The 20,698-nt window shown below is 40.6% G+C and overlaps 1 protein-coding gene across 1 annotated transcript; it reads left to right on the top strand.

Annotated features, from left to right (window-relative positions):
- Positions 1-11,021: 11,021 nt before the first annotated feature.
- On the top strand, positions 11,022-19,334 carry LOC149821492 (eukaryotic translation initiation factor 3 subunit F-like). The gene is made up of 7 exons (XM_089982466.1): positions 11,022-11,350; positions 12,438-12,517; positions 16,453-16,682; positions 18,146-18,267; positions 18,581-18,694; positions 18,815-18,937; positions 19,017-19,334. The coding sequence occupies exons 1-6, from the start codon at positions 11,132-11,134 to the stop codon at positions 18,902-18,904; spliced, it is 855 nt and encodes a 284-aa protein (XP_089838592.1). The 5' UTR covers positions 11,022-11,131; the 3' UTR covers positions 18,905-18,937; positions 19,017-19,334.
- Positions 19,335-20,698: the final 1,364 nt, after the last annotated feature.

Here is a 20,698-nt window from a genome sequence, read left to right as displayed (position 1 = left end):
TTAATGCCAAGTGTCTTGTTGTGTTCTGAGGTTCATACAAATCTTTCAAATAAGGTTACGGTCAATGTGACACCAATGAGACATCTAATCCAAAGCGGTGGGTTTTTTTCCATCATCATCAAGCCTATGGGGTAGGCTTTGAGTGTCCTATTTCTCCATTCCTATCTATTTGAAGCTACTTCGATAGCTTTACAATCCTTCATGTCACCTCTAACAAAGGTCTATATGGATCCAAGATAAAAATACAAAGGCCCCCACTCCCCCAACTGCATCACCTAGCTCAAATCCACAATATCGATTGGTTTTCCATCTTACCTGAGAGAGCCAGTGAGCACTGTAAAAGGCATAAACAAAATGCAATGCAGGGGGAGTCCCTTCCTCTCCCCACTTTTCCCCATTTATGTCGGAAGTGAGAGAGGATGAAACCCGATGAAGAGGGCTCTCCCCCTTCCCAAGTACTGAGTAGTGGGAAGAGGTAGGGCTCTCTCGTTAATGAGGGGTGAGTGGGGGATTGTAACCCCAACTCATCAATGGCATCGATTATTGTTTTGATAATCGGATCCAGTACCACTACCCAGGTTAGCCACGATATCAATATGTTGGGAGAGATTGTTTGGTAGATATCTACAATGGCATCCCTAATCATAGGTTTTGCATCAACTACCAATCTTCTATGTTTCAAACAATAGAACAACCATAGGTAAATTAGATCAAAAATATTATTATTTCAAGACCAAAAAAGAGAGATCTATTGCCCCACAAGAGCCCCACTCATCTGGGAGGGGCGACTTGCGATTGTCACCAAGTTGACAGAATATCATGAGTAACAACCATACCGGTACATTTGAAGACAAACAAATGAATCCAAATGAAGATCCAGCTCACCATCATATATGCATGTCCAGCGATTGCCAAGATTTCAGGAAAATCATGCTGGAACCTGAAGATGCCGATCTCAACCACATTAGACGATATCCTACAGATCGAGATCCTTGTAACAGCAAAGATCACAATGCTGATCCATTGAAACAAATGAATGTAGAGGAACAAGAGCCTGTATAAGAAAGCAATATGATCCTTGATTGAATAATAATAAAGGCCATCAGCTTATCGTGGACGTAGGTGATTTTGCCGAACCACGTACTCTCTTTTCTCATTTTGTTTATGGTATCAGAGCAGGTTATTTTTCCATAACTTGTCATGGCATCTTCTTCATCAAACCCTTCTGGAAGATTTTCATATCCCGCAACACTGAATGTTGCAAATTTTGTATCTCTCAAGTTGTCTCACACAGATTACCTATTGTGGAAGACACAACTCCTTGGATTGATAGAAAGCCAGGACCTCCAAGGCTTCATTGATGGAAGCTTAACTGTTCCCAACAAAGCCATTGTTACTACAAATGGAACCACATCTCCAAATCCAGAATATCAAGTCTGAAAAAAATCCGATCACCTTCTGCGCTAACAGGGACGCTATCCGAAGACGTGCTTGGGTTTGTTGTTGGACTTGAAACCGCCGTTCAAGTTTGGACTGCTCTTGGGGAAGCTTTTGCTTTAGACTCTCAAGAAAGAGAGTGCTTCCTTCTTCAAAAATTCCAAACCTTAAAGAAGGTTCTCAGTCTATGTTTGAGTACATAGCCTCATTTAAGGGAACATGCGACGAGTTGGTTGCCATAGGAAAGCCAGTTCCCGATCGAAATATGGCCTTCTCTCTTCTGAATGGACTTGGCCCAACATATGAAGCATTTGTCATGTTGATGATGAAACCGCTGAATCTATCCTACAAACAGATAGTTGCACTTCTTCAAAGTCATGAGACATATAAAAGTCTCCATGGATCGACTATTGCAACTGATCAACCAAACCAGAACATGACATTCTATTCTCAAAATCAAGGAAAGCCATACTTCAAGAAAGGAAATTATCAAAATCAGAACCAATTCACCTCAAAAGGATGCAGATTCTCTCAAGCCGGGCAACAATCTTATCGTGACAACAACAATAGGAATCAACAAAACTGGGCAAGAAATCAGAATCTTAAAAACCAAAAAGAAAAAGGTATTGTTTGCCAAATTTGTTCCAAGCCCAATCACAGTGCTATTAGATGTTATCACAGGTTTAATCAGTCATATCAAGCCGGAGATATACCTCAAGCTCTTGCGGCTATGGCTATATCCGATAACCAAGACCATACATGGTTCCCAGACACCGGCGCCACATCCCACATCACTGCGGATTCAGGATACTGCAAAACTCCACTACATATATTGGAACATAAACTATAATGGTAGGAAACAGAGACCGGCTTAAGATTACTCATGTGGGATCAAAGTCATTTAATTTTGGCAAAGGAATCATCAATTTGGATAATGTCCTAGTAGTCCCTCAAATTCAAAAGAATCTCATATAAGTGAGTCAGCTAACATGTTTGAATTCTATGATGACTGTTTTGTGATAAAGAACAGAAAAATGGGAACAATGATGGCAACAGGAAAACGACAGAATGACCTCTATGTGCTTGATCCATCAACAAAGCAAGCATTGTTCTCTACCAGGCAAAAATCGGTGAACAAAGATCTCCGGCATCATCGTCTCGGACATACTAGCATGGACATTGTTGATTTTTTGCATAAGAATAAGCTGATTTCCTTTTCAAATAAACACACCTCAGGCATCTGTTTTGCTTGGGCTATGGCTAAATCCACTAAACTTCTTTTTTCACCTTCCTCTTCATCATGTGATGAACCTTTTGAAAGGATATATACTGATTTATGGGGACCCTCATAGTTGCCTCTTTTCAAGGCTATAAATATTATGTCCTTATTGTTGATGATTTTAGTCGATATATGTGGTTCTTTCCTTTAAAACATAAATCTGATTCTCTCCACTTTTCGCATTTTTCACAAAGCGGTTAGAAATAAGTTTCAGAAGAACATCAAAATCTTCCAAACCGATGGAGGTGGAGAATTTTTCAGCTCACAATTTGAACACTCTTTACAAGAACATGGGATACACCACAATGTCACTTGTCCACACACACCCAAACAAAATGGTCGTGTGGAACGTCGACATTGAATCATAATTGAACTCGGCCTTTGTATGATCTTTTCTGCCCAGATACCTCTACAATACTGGGTTGAGAGTTTTCAAACAGCTATCTGGCTCTCAAATCGTCTCCCTTCATCAGTTTTAAATATGATTTCTCCATACGAGAAGCTTTTTCAAAAGAAACCCCGATATGATTATTTACGGGTTTTTGGAACACGTTGCTATCCTCATCTTAGAGATTATGCCCGGACGAAGTTTGATCCACGTGCTTTACCATGCACATTTATCGGCTATAGCGAGCGTTTCAAAGGCTATCGTTGTCTTCATGAACCAACTGGACAAGTTTATATTAGCCGCCATGTTATCTTTGATGAAACTTGTTTTCCCTTTCACAGGACCTCTACAAATACGTTGATGAATTCTCTAACTTATGAGCCTGCTATCCTCTCCGAATGGATTTTGGATCATATGTTTCTGCATAATCATGAGCCTCTCGGGACAACATCCACATATGATCCCCGGCTGCAAACCAGTATAGAGGCTGAGTCTCCCGCCTCTCCTTTAGACTGCATTGCACCAACCATTTTGGCTGGATCTACCATAGCCAGAGATGCTCTAGCCAAATTACCCCTGCCTCCTCTCGATCCACCTGGGGAATCGACCATTGCTCACATTATGGTCACTTGCGCTAAGGCCGGTATAATTAAATCGAACCTCAAATATTTTTTGGCTTCGCTTGACATACCCATCGAACCTTGCTCTTACAAGGATGCTCTCCAACATCCTGGATGGCTTCAAGCTATGCATGACGAGATGCATGAATTACACTCTACGAGTACATGGGAACTAGTCGAACGTCAACCCAACATGAACATCGTCAGCTGCAAATGGGTTTTTAAATAAAAAATTAAGGCAGATGGGACCTTGGAATGACTAAAAGCTCGATTAGTCACTCGTGGCTTCACACAAATTCTGAGACTCGATTTTCTTGAGACCTTTTTGCCAGTGATCAAACCCACCACCATCCGGATTGTGCTCTCTATTTGCCTGTAACAAAATTGGGCTATTCAACAACTCGATATAAAAAATGCTTTCTTACATGGCTATTTGACTGATCCTATCTTCATGGAGCAACCACTTGGGTTCAGAGATCCCGCCTGACCCACTGCCGTTTGTAAACTCCACCATGCACTTTATGGCCTCCATCAATCATCACGAGCATGGTTTGATAAATTCAGCACTTTTTTCCTTGCTTTAGGATTTTATTGCTCTGTTGCAGACTCGTCTCTTTTTATGTGCCAATCCAACAAAGGGACCATTTATCTTCTCTTATACATGGATGACATCATTATTACAGGCAACAATCAAACTTTTCTCTCTGCCATTATCAACGATATTAGTAAAGCTTTCATGATGAAGGATCTTGGTGAACTCCATCATTTCCTTGGAATTCAGGTCAACAAGTTTTCTAATGGACTATTTTTAGATCAAAGTCGGTACATTCACGACATTCTTACTCGGGCCAGCATGACAGATTGCAAACCCATAACTACCCCTATGATCAGTCAGTTACAACCGCCACAACATGTTGAACCATTTGAGGATATCCACCATTATCAAAGCATCGCTGAAAGCCTACAATATACAGCGTGAATTATGTGTGCCAATTTATGCATGCTCCCTCTAAGTTCCATTTTGTCCTTGTTAAACGCATCTTAAGATATCTCAAAGGGACCATTCATCTTGGATTACAACTCTTATCTCACAATTCTTTAGTTTTATATGGCTTTTCAGATGCAGATTGGGGCGGTTGCCCACTCACCCGTCGCTCCACTTCTGGTTTTTGTATTTACATTGGAGGCAACTCCATCTCTTGGAGTGCAAAAAAGCAGCCTACTGTAGCCTGCTCCAGCTCTGAGGCTAAGTACTGGGCCCTAGCTTCCGCTACTGCTGAGCTCACTTGGATTTCTTTTATTCTCAAGGATCTTGGGATTTACTTATCTGACGCTCCAACTCTCTATGGGGATAATTTATCTGCCCTTCATATGATCGTTAATCTAGTTTTTCACAATCGTTCCAAACACATTGAGATCGATTATCACTTTGTTCGGGAAAAAGTTGCTCAACAACAACTTGTCACCAAGTATGTTCTAGCCCATTTACAAGTTGCTGATATCTTCACAAAACCCCTTTCCAAAACAGTTTTTTGTGAACTTTGTACCAAACTTGGACTTTGGTATTCTCCCACACCCAGTTTGAAGGGGGGTAACAACCATACCAGTACATTTGAAGACAAACGAATAAATCCAAATAAAGATCCAGCGCACCATCATATTCACATGTCCAGCGATTGCCAAGATTTCAGAAAAATCACACTGGAACCTGAAGATGCGGATCTCAACCATATTAGACCATATCCTACTGATCGAGATACTTGTAACAACAAAGATCACAATGTTGATCCATTGAAACAAATGAATGTAGAGGAACAAGAGCCTGTATAAGAAAGCAATATGATCCTTGATTGAATAATAATAAAGGCAATCAACTTATCATGGATGTAGGTGATTTTGCTGAACCTCTGTTTACTAATGGGCAGGGTTTTGGCCATGTTCTTAATGGGCTCGAGATTGAAGAGAAGCCCATGACCCGGTCCATTAGCCCAACAGACCAATATGAAGTGGGCCGGGTCCGGCCCAGTCCGGTCTGGCCCAATCTTAAAATGCATAAATGCTTGACTGAAATTATGAGTTAACGAGAGAATAGCAAGTTCTCATGCAACTAATTAGGTAAATAATAATAATTAACAAATAACAAGCTTTCATGCAACTAATTAGGTAAATAATAATAGTTATCGAAGTTGCTATGTAATAGTTAATTTTAAAAAGTTTTATATTATTAAAAAATTAATAAATAACCCAGACCCATCGAGCCAGCCCGATAGCCTGTCACTACAAGAAACCTGTGGATTAGCGACGACCTAAATCCGTCGCTAAGCCATCGCTAAACAGTTTAGCGATGGCTTAGCGACGGATTAGCGATGGATAGAGGCCATCACGAATTTTTGCTCGCTAATTGGCGAAAAACTTATCTGTCGTTAATTCCGTCGCAAATTTGCGACAGATTAGCGCCGGACATTATCCGTCGCTAATCTGTCGCTAAATTTAAAAAATAAAATAAAAACAAATTGATCCATGTAGGGCGGTATTCCGACAGCAATAAGCCGGACTTATACCGCACCCGACAGGCATTTCACAGACTTGTATCGTCCTCCGTGAACCGGTGCTCTCCGGCATCGCCGTCCTCCGTGAATCGGCGTCGCCTTCCTCCAACAATCGCTCAGCCTCGTCGCCATCCACCATGAAATGGCGTCCTCCGAACTCGTCGCCGTCCTCCGTCGTCACCGTCGCCGTCCTCCGACGTCGTCACCGTCCTCCGACGTCGTCACCGTCCTCCGACGTCGTCACCGTCGCTGTCCTCCGACGTCGTCACCGTCCTCTGGTGTCGCCGTCCTCCGTGAAACGGCGTCCTCTGAAGTCATCGCCGTCCTCCATCGTCGCCGTCCTTCGTCGTCGTCGTCCTCCATCGTCGTCGTCCTCCGGCGTCGCCGTCCTCCGTCGTCGCCGTCCTCCGTCGCCGGCGTCGCCGTCCTCCAACAATCTGCCTCATCGTCGTCATGCTCTCCAGCGCGCTCTTTGACGGGGAGAGAGCGGTTTAAATCGCGCGGTCGATTTAAATTTCGAACGAGGAGAGAGGGAAAATTTCGCGCTCAGTTTAAATCGAAAATTAGCGAGAGATTTAGCGACAGAAATTTTCCGTCGCTAATTAGCGACGGAAATTTTCCATCGCTAATTAGCGACGGATTAGCGACGAAAAAATTCCCTCGCTAAATCCCTCGCTAAATGGTTTTCTTGTATTGAGAATTAGCGACGAAAAATTGTTGTCGTTAATCTATCGCTAATTAGCGATGGATTAGCGATGAAACAACTTTCATCGCTAATCCGTCGCTAATTAGCGACGGATTCATGAAAAAAGTTTTCTCTAGCTAATTTGTCACTAATTTGCGATGGAAAAAATCCGTCGCAAATTTCCGTCGCTAATTAACAATTTTCTTGTAGTGTGTGGGCTGGCCCAAGCCCAGTCCACGTATATAACGGGTAGGGTTTCGGCTTGGTACCTAATGGGCCCAAACCTAAAATCATGATCCAAACCCTGCCCATGGTGAGCCGGGTCGGCTTGGCCCATCGGGCTGCCAGGCTGGTTGCCCACCCCTAGTCACGAGTTCTAAACACAAGGAGGGTGTTATTGTCACAAGTTTGAAGTTGAGTGTATTGCCCCGTAGGCACGGGGGACGCCAAGGGTTTTACCAACTTGAGGTTTGTCCTTAAGGGGTTTGGCATTGTGAAGGGTGCCTTGGCAACTAGAGGGGTGGTCAGGCTTCCATTCCCATGAGTGTTAAACCCTTGTTTTAATGAGGGCAAGGGCAAGAGGTAAGCCATGAGTTTACACAATAGGGAAGGCAATTGTAAGTACAACAGGTTGAGCCAGCGCGACTAGGTCTTTGATCATGGAAAAAAAATTAGAGGTTTGTGCAGTCAGTCATATAACCCTCAAGAGTTTTACTGATCAGAGGCTTGCCAATGTGCAGACCTCTTCAACAAATATCTCAAGATTTATAAAAATCTTGTGATAATATTGTGAGGAATTGCCTGAAAATTTAAAACGGCAATTTTTAACATGATTTTCAAACCGTGACAAATTTCACAATATTTATGATTTTAGCAGATATTTATCATGAAAACCCTCAAGATTTTTATTTCTAAATGTGTTTTATTTATATTTTCTTATAAAAATTATTTTTTATATTTTTAAATTTATTTTTTATTGCTGAGATTTTGCCAAAAAATAAGCGAGATTTAAAATCTCTCAATTTTTTGACTCTCAAGATTTTGCCGTTTTTAACTTTTGTCACCATGGTGCAGACAATAATAGGTTATTTTTCCTTGCCTTAGCAAAAAAAAAAAAAAAGAAACCTATTACTGGAGCGACGAATAGACATGTTAGCATGGATCTTTACCAATATAACAAAATTAGTTTTCCATACAAGTACCAATGTAGCATATCCCATAGTCATGATTATTTTTTAATAAGAAAGCCAATTCCAAGAATCGATGTATTGGTTGTGCCTAATGAAAAAAATATGTGGTGCCTATTTTTTTTAAAGGCAAGCTGGGGTTAGGCAGGCCCCTACCAGACATCATTAGAAAATAAATAAAAAAATATAGTAAAGGCTATATGTCCCTTCTATCGAGGAACCAATCCGGAGGGTGGTCCTTCCAGGACTTGACAATATCCCACTTAGCAATCTTTGCTAACAATTCCGCTATACAATTAGAATTGTATTTCAAAATTTGTAAATTGAAACTACAAAAACATATACAAAAAAATGTTTAATATATTAAGAGACTTGACTGTAGTGACCCCTCCCTTACAGCACCCCTCTCGTTTTAGCCATAATGCCAAACCAACATGATAATGACTTGTGGCCTTAGGATCAATGAAGCTTAAGACCTTTGGCCAACCACATCATTCCGTGATTTCCTTGTCTTTATTGACTGAGAAATAGCCATCTTTCAAAAAGTGACCCCACATGGTTCTTAATTGTGTATTCAAAATACCATTATGTGTGAAATATGCTGCAGAAATTAACCATAGGCCAACCCTTGGTGGGAGGAAACCATCTGGCAAGATGGTGCCACCTTATCACAATAGCCTTAAACGATGGATACTAAGCTAGTGCCGTAGCTAACGCGCGTTAAGTATCTCACCTGGGAAGTACGTTCGCAAGAATGAAACTCAAAGGAATTGACGGGAGCCCGCACAAGCGGTGGAGCATGTGGTTTAATTCGATGCAAAGCGAGAACCTTACCAGGGCTTGACATGCCGCGAATCCTCTTGAAAGAGAGGGGTGCCTTCGGGAACACGGACAGAATTCTGAACGATTTTCAGAATTAGCCGCCGTGCCCCCTGACGACCTAGCCCCCTAATGATCCACGTTAATACCTTTATTGGGGTTTGATAGGGGGAAGAAAAAACTGCCCAAAGATCCAGGGCTGATAACTTTCCTGCAACCAGGGTCCTAAGATTCTGTGTGGATCTCCTCTACCATCTTCTGAACCTTGAAAGGATCCCTGTGATTAGTCACCAATTCTTTAAGGACATCCTAACTGTTACTAGGCCAGGGTTAGTGACTGCCATTCATGCTGAGGGGGGAGCCTTTACGTTTACACGACACACTCAGGGAGTTCCAACTTCCTGGATTTTGCTTACCTAGGGCCCTGAAGCAGGTCTTATATTTAGCCACTCCTTTATCGGGGCGGGTCCCACTCACATGAGTTTTAGTAAGATCCAACAATTGCTCACATGGGTTTGAAATGGATACATTTTAGCTCAAATCAATGCAAAACTAAATCCAACTTCTCTCGACTTGGATTTTCATCGTTTGAACTTATATTAGATTTTATGGCATCAATGTTTGATTTATTAAACACAGATCGAGCAAAGTACAGTCTAATTCTATTTGTTTGATAAATATTTACAAAATTGTTTTAATTTGTTTTTTAATGAATTGTATACATGAATTCATCCAAAAGCCTTGTTCATGATGTATAAATTCACTACAATTTATTCAAAACCTTATTTTTTTTGTATAAATTCACTATGATCTATGAGAGAGAGAGAGGGAGAGAGAGAGAGAGAACCCTATGCGGGCATTTAGGGATGTAGAGGGGTCCAACCCGATTCGGATCTAGGCATTATTAAACCTGATCTAATTGGATCATGCCTAACTGGATTCAGATTCGAAACAAGCTGAGAAAAAGATATTACCGAATCTGGGTCCTATTAGCTAACCATATATGTTTTATCTGTGACCAAGTTGGATTTGGATTCAAATACAAAGCTGCATACCAGATCCCAATATTAGTCGGACGGTACTTGCTTTACCAAATCAAACAAATCTGTTTTGAACTCTGGGGGATAACTGACACAAACCCAATCCATTGATGTCCCTACAGACCCTTCATGAGCAGGGTGGTCAACGGTGTGAGCTAGGTTTGCCCATCTAATTGACCTAGGAATGTCAACCGGTTTGTTGTAATCCGATATCCAACCTAAATCTTAATCCGATTAGTCGGATTCGGTGGCCAAATATAGATCTGATTAAAAATTGAATTAGGGTTTGGTATTGAGTTTTGCATTGAAACCCAAATCTGAATCCAATTAAGAACCGAATCTATCTAAAATCAGACTCCAATTAACTATAAATATCAGGTTTTAAGCTAGTCGTATCTGGATTAGATTTTTATCTTTTTTCATCCCACTCCGAATCTTAATGCGAAGCCAATGTGCTCGGTGATGGGGGTGGTGGTGGTGTTCTTTTAACTTTAGCTTAAACCCTAACAAGTATAGGAGGTCAATCAGACCCTGACCTAAAAATGTGCGCACACTTGATCGAGTTTGTCCAGATTTGGGCACATCTAGATCCAAACCTAACCTATCAATTAATTTGCACGCCTAATTATCAGACTCAGTCCGAGTTTTTTCATAACATTATTTCAACCGAGCCCACTTGGTCAGGCCAAGTCAATCTTAACTGGGTTTTGACCAGATTCGATTTCATCAAATCTATACGAGCCCATCATGTCTAGGTTCGATTTGAACGAACCCGCAACCGAACCAGCGGTTTCCTAAATGTCATTCTAAGACCTTGTAGGTTCGGAGTCCAGACTGACTTCCACTAGACATCCCATCTTGGCACAAGGGAACGGATAGCCGGTCCGAGTCAAAACCTTGACGAGCTAGGACTTTGACTCGACTCAGTCCCAAGCCCCAAGCCACAGTGAGCTCGGGTACACCGTGACGCTTAATTGCCTATATATACGCGCTACGGGCGCACCAGAGGGTTCACTCTCTCTCCTTCACGCTGTGAAACCCTACCTCCTCCTCTGCTCGTCATCGTCGTCGTCTTCCTCTTCTCCGGCGGCGTTGCAGAAGAGTTGAGGGTTGGGTTGTTGCGGAGGATGGCGAGCGGGCAGACGGTGCTGCAGTTCTTCCCGTCGCCGGCGAGTCTCTCGGCGAGGGTCCACCCTGTGGTCGTCTTCAACATCTGCGATTGCTTTGTCCGCCGGCCGGACCAGGCCGAGCGCGTCATCGGAACCCTCCTCGGTTCCGTCTCCCCCGATGGCACCGTTGACATCCGCAACTCTTACGCCGTCCCTCACAACGAGTCCTCCGATCAGGTTCTCTCTCTCTGTGATAAAGTCAAAGTCTTGTCTTTCTATGATAAAGTTGAATCTTTCTTTGATCGTATTAGAAAAAATTTTCGATTCTTTCTTCACTATCTCTCGCTTTTGATCTAGTTCTTCAATCATTGTTCGTATTTGTGATGAGTGGATCATTTTGAGGTCTGCTGGGTTTTTCACTATTAGATTAAGAGGAATTGGGGCTTTTGCTGTTTCCTCTAAGATTGGGGGTTGTGAGGGACACTTGTTTCTGCGGAAGTGCGATGAGCAATCCCTTCTAATTTAGCGATCGATACGGTTGGAGCGTAGACGTGTTGCTTCGTTGTTGATATCGTTTTGACGTTTATGGACTCCTCTTTGTTTTTTCTGTTTTCCCCCGCTTACATGTTGATTCTGCTTTTGTGGGAATGCAAATTAGCTCACGGTAGGTTTCACTCTGTCTATGCGGGAAATGGTAGAAAGATCATGGCATTTTTCTTCTCATTTTTAATGCATCCGTGTCAGGTTTAATTTGACGTTACAGTGCTTGAAATTTTGTGGATCTATATTCCTTAGGCTTCTTTCCTAGGATTAAGGCCATGAGTTTAGGTGTAATTGCCGTGATTTTGTCACTTTAAATTTGAAGCTCTTGCTTAGGACCAGAAAATGGGACGCCTTAGAAATATGAAATGGAAATTCTCATATTGTTGCAGTTACTCACCCTACTACTGTACTTCCCCATTGATCCTTCTCCCCTCGTTTGTTTCTGTCTGCAAATTTTTGGCTACTGCTGTTACATATTTTGTTTGCAAAGTTTGTAGTTAATCATTTTCCATTTTTGGGGCTATATAACTTTCGTCATTGTTCAGTTATAAGATTGAGTATATTTGAAAGTAGCTATCCTGTCGTATGGTGTTCTTGATCATTGTTTGAGTCTATGACGTATGCCAATGTAGTTGCTGAAGTAACTTTTTGGTCCTCGATCACAATCCATTGGAGTTCTTATCTGGCTTGTGTCTTCTGTGCTACATATTAATTGCCCATTTGGCATTTCTATAGAATGCAGTTGTGATTTGTTATTCCATGGCTTCTTTTGTTATTTCAGGTTGCGTTGGATATTGATTACCATCATAATATGTTCTTATCACACCAGAAAGTGAATCCCAAGGAAGTCATCGTGGGCTGGTAATTTCATGGTAGCCTGGTTGTTTGATCTTTGCTGGTATTTACTTCAAAGTAACAACTGTTCATTTTTTTTGTTTCCTGCTTCTATTTATCTTGTAGCCTTTCAATGCCACTGAGTATTCTTTCTGTTGTTGGCCATGTCTCAGTCTTCCCTGTTATGGGATACTTTTAGGTTTGGCACTTCACATAGTTCCTATACGATTTTATTGGAAAGCGTGAATGGTGCACATGATTTACATTAGTTTACATGATGAAAGCCTCTCTTAAGGATGCAAAATAATATACATAGTGAAACTATCAACTTGAAAATTGCTCAGACAATTCCTTTACCAAGACAAATACTATAGTTGGCTTGGGTGAGGTTAGATGAAAACTTTCTTTTGCTAGATTATTCATTTATGTGGAGCAGGCTTTCTATGTTAGAAATTCATAGCAGAAGAAGAAAGTATGATGATGTTTTTTGGGCGAAGAAAAAAAACTATAGAGTGCACAATAGTTAGATGCCTCTATATCTTCCAAACTCCATTCTGTTTGTGTTCTTCATGCTTATAGAACAGGTTATGCATACCTCTTATATCATATTCTATTAATTTACGTTTTCATTTCTCTCCCACTACGATATGAACACCATAAGAGACTGTTGACAGCATGAACTGTCACCACTTTCCTTTCCCTCAATGGCTACCATGAAATTCATGCAATCTCTATGAGTGGGAGACCATTCTGTTTCTCACAAGCGATTGTTTAAGCTCTGGTGTCCTTCAACTGCTTCAATTATTTATTTTGTATCTGTTAAGACTGAACTCCTTTGGATACTGCACCACCTTGCGTACTTTCTTTCAATTGAAGATAAAATTCCTCTCTCCATATGGTCTTATTCCAAGCAAAAAGCTAAAAGCATATGATAAGATGTAATGCCTTTCACTTTTTCCATTATGTTCTATTTTTGTAATACTTAGTTTGGCTTTCTTTTCTTTGACTTATGAGTTCTTAAGTGTTTGCAGATCTGTCCTGTTAAACAGTTTATTTTGACATCTCATGATCTTTCAAATTAATTGTGTGCTCTACATAGACTTGGTGTATTAACTACGGGCATGTGCTTCTGTTGAAATTTCATAGTGAGAGTCCTTGAGAGATGTCAAAACTAAAGACTTTTGGGTTTTCTTGGACTTTGCTGTTAGGAAATGCCCATGGCTGAAGGTACGGTTGTGTTTCATGACTGAGATTTAAAGCTCATTGCCACTAGATCAATGGGTTCTAATCACACTCTTTTTGCAACATAAGATGTGGAATCCATGATGTAGTTGAGGTGTAGAGAGCTCGACCAATAGGTGATCCCAATCACAATTTTCTGCCATGAATTAATGAAATAGCTATTGATGTAAATTTGTGTTTTGCATGCTTGCTTAATTGATTATGGCTGTTTTGTTTTTCTGTTTTAAAGTAAAAAAGAATCAGTGACCAAAGGTTTTCTATAGAATTAGAATAATTTGGGATTAAGTTGATGCTATCCAACTTATGTAATAAAGTTGCATTGAGTCCTTGTCTTTCTTACACAACTCAGGAGAAAATTCTTTGAGAAAATAAAATCCCCTTTGAAGTACAAGGCGTTGACCATCTGACTTATTACTGTAACTTACTGCCTAAAGTCAGATAGTAAACAAAGTAGCAAACCACTACTATATGAATGCCATTATAAGCATAGTTACCAGTCGAGGAAGCAGGAGCGGGAAGCGAGGCACTTTAAAAAATTTAGGAAGCGGGGAAGCGTGGGACCACTTAGAAGAAAATTCCGAACTGTCTCGGAAGCGACCTAGGAAGCGAACTGGAAGCAAAAAAAATGGAAAAAATGGGGAAGCGTGGGGGAAGCGCGCTTCCCATTAATGGGAAGTGTGTTTCCCATAAAAGGGAAACACACTTCCCATAAAAGGGGGACGCTTCCCCTCACGCTTCGGAAATGCGACGTTTCGCGCTTCGCGGAAGCGCGCTTCCCCTTTTACCTAGGCGCTTCCGGTAACTCTGATTATAAGTAATTTATGACCCCACACCCTACCACCCTCTTTTTTTCTTTTTTCCATAGTCAATGTAGGGGTTTCCCCCATGGTTGCCAGTTGAGGAAGCGGGAGCGGGAAGCGGGAGCGGGAAGCGAGGCACTTTCAAAATTTTAGGAAGCGGGGAAGCGTGGGACCACTTAGGAGCGATTCGGGAAGCGTCTTGGAAGCGACCTAGGAAGCGTCTCGGAAGCGACCTAGGAAGCGTCTCGGAAGCGAGGGGGAAGCGAAAAAAATAAAAACAAAAAATAAAAAATACAAAAAATTTGAAAAAAACAGGGGAAGCGAGGGGGAAGCGTGATGGGAAGCACGCTTCCCATTAAAGGGAAGCGCGTCCCCCATTAAAGGGAAACACGCTTCCCAAAAAAGGGGGACGCTTCCCCCCACGCTTCGGAAGCGCGACGTTCCGCGCTTCCGAAGCGCATTTCGGGGAAGCGCGCTTCCCCTTTTAGCTAGGCGCTTCCGGTAACCCTGGTTTCCCCCAATGGACTTCGAAGTTGAGATACTCCGTTAAGGTAGTGTAATTCTCGCCATTCAGCCATCTTACTCAATCCCATCCATAATTTTTCCCATTGAAGGCTTGGAGGCCACCAAAATTCTTCTTGCATATAGTTCTGTTGTTTAATCAGCGATAGAGATGAATTTTTGGATATTGAAAAAGTAAATGATGCTATTTCATACGAAGACTATACCCTTGTGTTATTATAAACAAGTGTGATGAATGAAGGTCAGAGTTCTGGATCCCACTCATTTTATTTGGTTTATAACTCATTTAAGCCTGCTTCAATTTTATGCCAAATCCCATTAAGTTGGTTATACCTCTTCGAGTAGATAGATGAAATAAAAATGTCATTAATAAAAATCTTTTGTTGCACAGGTGAAGAGTGACCTACATGTGAGGCTGAAAACTATTTTCAAAGTCCCCAAGACATGTCTGTGCATGTCTTCAAGCAGCTATTATCAACCACTATCAAGCCTTCCTAGTGGTTTCTTGTTGAAACCAACAATGAGGGAGAATCAGGGATTTTGTGTCCTATATTGTTGACTGTGCTATAAATATTTTTCCTTCATTCATTTTCCAACTTTTCCAATCATTCTTATGGTCAGTCCCGTTGTTATGTTCAATTCCTTGTGATGAATCAGGACTTCTGGACCTGTAAATACACTATCGAATGAGTTTGATCCAAGGTTGCCAGACTAGGAAGCAGAAACGGAAAACGATACGAGAAGTGGAAGCGAGAAGCGAAAAGCGATGCATTTTAAAATGTATAGGAAGCAAGCAGGAAGTAGGAAGAGAGGAATTAAAAAAGCAATATAAGGCTATGGGAATTGAAATGGAACACAAATAAAAACTAAAATAAAAACTAAAATAAAAGTGACTATTGTTAGATTGCATGATTTTTTAGTGTAAGAATTAAATTTTTAACAAAATTTAAAAATTATGACTTCCAATTTAGTAAAGGCACATGGAAGTGAGTGAGAAGGTAGAGAGCAAACACATAAAAAACATGAAAAGTAGAGTGAGAACATATAATAAGAATAGATGAAGCATGTGGAAAGCATAGGAGAAGCGTGGGATTATTGAGATCGCCGTCAAATTTTGGAAGCGAGGAGTATCACGCTTCCGAAACGAGTTTCCGGGAAGCGGGCTTCCCACCCATCTAAGAAGCTTCCGGTAACCATGGTTTGATCAGTCATTAAGGTTTATTAGCCTTCCTTAAAAAACTTTGGCACAATTTTCTCTATGTTACAAATGGTATGCCTTGTTAGTTGTTACTCTTAGTTCATTGTATTCTTCTGTGCTGATTCTTCTTTCTACAATCTGGAAACATCTATGCATGTGTGTGTGTGAGGTATTTAATATTTTTTCTTCTTGCAACACAGGTACTCAACAGGGTTTGGAGTCTCTGGGGGAAGTGCTCTAATTCATGAATTTTATTCAAGAGAAGTGGCAAATCCTGTTCATTTGACTGTTGACGCAGGATTTAAGAATGGCGAGGCTTCCATCAAAGCTTATGTATCAACTAATCTTTCTCTTGGAGATCGTCAACTTGCAGCACAATTTCATGAAATTCCTTTGGATTTGCGGATGGTTGAAGCAGAACGAGTGGGATGTATGTATTCTCTATTGTGTGATCTCGGGTTTGATATCTCCTTCATTGAATTGGATATTCTCTCTTGACCATTTCTGCATTTTACACTGGATTAGAGATGAAGTTGTCAACCCCAACACCACATTTTAACACCATTTTAAACAAGAGGTTTTTGGCAACTCCATCCCCAATACCACAGTTTGTCAACATCATATTTTGGTAACAGCACATTTTGGCAAAACAATATTTTGGCAACATATGTAAGCAGGTTTTCCATCCCAATTCAATGCTCCCAAACAGAGCCTTAATTCATTTTGTGCAACTATTTTTCATTGTTCATACATATGATGTTACCATAAATACTCTTACTGCCCCTTGTCCTGAATGATTTGGTTGCTGTCGTTTGTCTCCGAGTGATACTTGAAGCACATTTAGCCAGCCTTTCTCTTATAGCACGGAAAGACACTTGGATTCAAAACCAGTTGCCTAAGAGCCCAAGTTGCAAAAGATGGTCATTAATATAAGCTAATGTTAGGCCACAAGTTTAATTGGATTAAAAAAAGAAAATCTATGAGGCTATGATTGTAGCATCTGATAGGTTTAGATTGAGGCCACTGTGTACTTTCCTCTTTAGATTTGTCATTTCGTCCATTGGAACTGCTTTGATTGTTTCCTGGAGCTATACACGAAGCATGTTATAATTCTTTCTTTTTAGCTACAAGATACAGGCCAGACCTCTGATCTGAAGAGCAAATATTTTTTGTGGGATTTGGAACTTCAAAACCAGAAACCTAGGGCATGATCAAGTCTATCAGAGGCGTTTTCTAAGTACTGAATGTGCATGTATAACTTCTTCTGGGTCCTGCTGAGTCATCGCTGACAAGAATGTCCTAGAACCACTTGCATCCATTCATGTTGGAGATTTCATTATATTGCAAATCTTAGTCCATTAGCCACGTCAAAGTGCACCTTTTGCCATGTTACTCTCCTATTTTTCATCTGCAACTTAATGCAGTAACTTCTGTATTTCTGTAAACCTTCTTCTTTGTATGAGGATGTGGTTTATACGAGTTACTGTGGTTCCACATAAGTTTTTTTGTGGTCGTCTCCATCTTCATTCTGAGGTCATCTCTATCTTGATACTCCCAAATTATCATCCCAATTGATTAGCATGATAAGGGTTCTTCCAGGGAATTGCTGCCACATACTTTGAACAAATATCATGTCCTTTTTTAATGTGGCAATGACATCCACAGTGAGAAGATATCAACAAATGGGGTAACAAAGCTTACCCTAGTTTAAATATGTAAACATGGAAAACAAAACGATGACGAGCAAAATGTACGAGGAATGTATTTCTTTTATGTGGGTTTTCATTGTAAATCATATTAGTGACCATATTTTAAAATTTGTGGATTGTTCTCTGAAACCAACCATGAAATATGCAACTTTTGTTGGGTTTCTTGACAGTTTTTATGTGGCAGTTGACATACTGAAGAAGAGCATTGTGGACAAGCTTCCCAATGATTTAGAAGGAATGGAGGCCTCAATGGAACGGCTCCTTCTCCTGATTGAGGACATCTACAAATATGTTGATGATGTTGTGGTAAGACTACCTTTTTTATTTTCCCTACCAAGTGGTAAGGTTGGTGTTTGAAGCATCGAACACCTTTGACCTGGGGCTTGAGCCTAACTCTTTGGTAAACGATTTTGGATCAAAGTTCAACTTTAACCATTTCTTGGGTTATGCGCTTTGCATCTCTTGCCTGAGCCAAAAGTTTCTCCACGTGAGTTTTGTTTAGCCCAAAATTTGTCCTTGCCCATATCTGGGTAATACTATATGGCATCTTCTGAGACTTCTATATATGGCATCTTCTGAGACTTCTATATTTGTGACTTCTTTTTCCCTTTTTCGACAGGAAGGGCGAATAGAACCTGACAATAACATTGGGAGATATATTGCTGACTCAATAGCCCATATTCCTAAAATGTCCCCTGCTGCCTTTGAGAAGCTTTTCAATGACAGTTTACAGGTACCAAATTGTCTTGCATGGGTTTGTGCTTCCCATCTTGTGTCGTTTGTTAACTGTTTGAAGGTAGTAACCAATGTTTAACAATCGTCTTCTATCTCTGCTTTCTTCTTGCTTTGTCAGGATTGTCTGCTATTGGTCTATCTGTCAAGCCTCACCAGGACACAGCTTAGCTTAGCAGAGAAGTTGAATCCCGCTGCGCAGATCTTGTAATAGGTTGGACATCATGTTTGAGAGTTCAGACAGGTATCATTAATGCCATTTGGCCTGTCTGGTAATTTTATCGTACTCCAGCCCTTGGCAATTCATGCACATGATCATGCAGGGGCTATTCATGAAGTTGCCATTATCATCTCGGACATGGTGGTGTGCATCTTTGATGGTCAGTATCTGAAAGCTTGACAAAGAACACGGCATGTGGTAGATCAGCAGTTAACATTAAAACTTGTTTGGGCGATTCCGTTGGACACGACAGATTTTTTTACTTGTGGTTTTTCTCCCTTACCCAATTGATCTGGAGGTGTGATTGGGTTTTGAATTCGATTTTTTTTTGTCGTTCAATCCTTTCTAGTTTTCTGTTTTTTCCTTGATAAATTAGAAGACTATCGATCTGATTACTTGATGTAATCTGAGCCTTTAAATATGCGTATGAGAGTTTGTTTTATCAATTTGTTCCTTTTTCTTCATTCTTGTGTGTGTGCTCTCAAATAAATGAATTTCCAATCCACTTTGTTTTTAGATACTCATCAAAAGAAAGGGACCATCAGGTTAAATATGGTGCCACCCTGCCCCTTGGGCAGCTAACTGGTTCACTCGTCCAGAGCGCTTGACCAAACCATAAGACAAGAAACCATACCTTAATTCAAAATTTCCTTCCACTAATGAAGTCAACACGCTCTCAAATAAATGAATTTTCAATCCACTTTGGTTTTTAGATACTCATCAAAAGAAAGGGACCATCAGGTGCCAACCTGCCCCTTGGGCAGCTAACTAGTTCACTAGCGCTTGACCAAACCATAGGACAATAAACCATACCTTAATTCAAAATTTCCTTCCACTATAATGATGTCAAAAGGGACCAATAAAGGCTCATTTAAACAGCCAGGTGCAGCGGCACACTTAAAGTGTGCAATGTGGTTGCACCTGATCTACCCTTGTTTGTGGCAAGATTCAAAGAAGGTTTCTAGTTTTCAGAGCTCACTTCTGGTTACTATGAGAGATGCTATGGTTCACTAGGTTGTATCTTCTCAAATAAACCTTATTTATTTTCTCAACATAATTTACTTGATACAATCATGCTTTGAATTATGCTTTTCTGACATAAAATTTGGATTTTTTAAGTCATAAAATATTGATGCATTGTGAGCGGCTGATTTTTAAAGGTCTTAAAAAATATACATATATGCTATAATCACGATTCAAAACTTGTTTTCTACTAAATAATGCTTATAGTTCAGATCTAGAGGGTCTGATCAACTAAAAAAGTTTAAGAAATTTGTCAATCTAAAGCTTCTATTAGGGGAGAGTAGTTACTCGGGGAGCATCATATCATTACTATATATATATATATATATATATATATATATATAGAGAGAGAGAGAGAGAGAGAGAGGGCCAAATTCTGCATTTGTTTTTTCCCTGCTTTTGTCAAAAGTTGTGTACAATCTTGTACAACAAAATTGTCAATCTAAAACTTCTAGCATCGTATGAGAGATGGCCAAATTCTGCATTTGTTTTTTCCCTGCTTTTGTCACAAGTTGTGTACAATCTTGTACAACAGCAGCATATCCTAGGCATATGCTCAGCCTTACACGGGCTAACAAGCGTTTCACATGCAACTGTCCACCAGCTCGATGGTCCTATTTGGCCATTCTTCTAAACCACCGGGAGTCACGTGTTAGCAAGGGCATACTTTGAACCCTCTACTAGGTCTTACGGTTACTAGCCAATTTTCTTGGGGTGGCATAGACTTATCGGTTTGGCCCACCTCGGATTTAAATGATTCGG

The sequence above is a fragment of the Nuphar pumila genome, chromosome 12 (genome assembly GCF_984573655.1).
Source record: "Nuphar pumila chromosome 12, dmNupPumi1.hap1.1, whole genome shotgun sequence".
NCBI classification, from domain to species: Eukaryota; Viridiplantae; Streptophyta; class Magnoliopsida; order Nymphaeales; family Nymphaeaceae; genus Nuphar; species Nuphar pumila.
This window is presented reverse-complemented; position numbering and strand designations above follow the sequence as displayed.

Bases quoted from the DNA above. Each gene is read 5' to 3' on its own strand.
- LOC149821492 (XM_089982466.1), top strand. From the start codon at position 11,132: ATGGCGAGCGGGCAGACGGTGCTGCAGTTCTTCCCGTCGCCGGCGAGT. The intron at 11,351-12,437 runs GTTCTCTCTCTC...TTGTTATTTCAG, and splicing joins ACAACGAGTCCTCCGATCAG to GTTGCGTTGGATATTGATTA. The intron at 12,518-16,452 runs GTAATTTCATGG...CTTGCAACACAG, and splicing joins AAGGAAGTCATCGTGGGCTG to GTACTCAACAGGGTTTGGAG.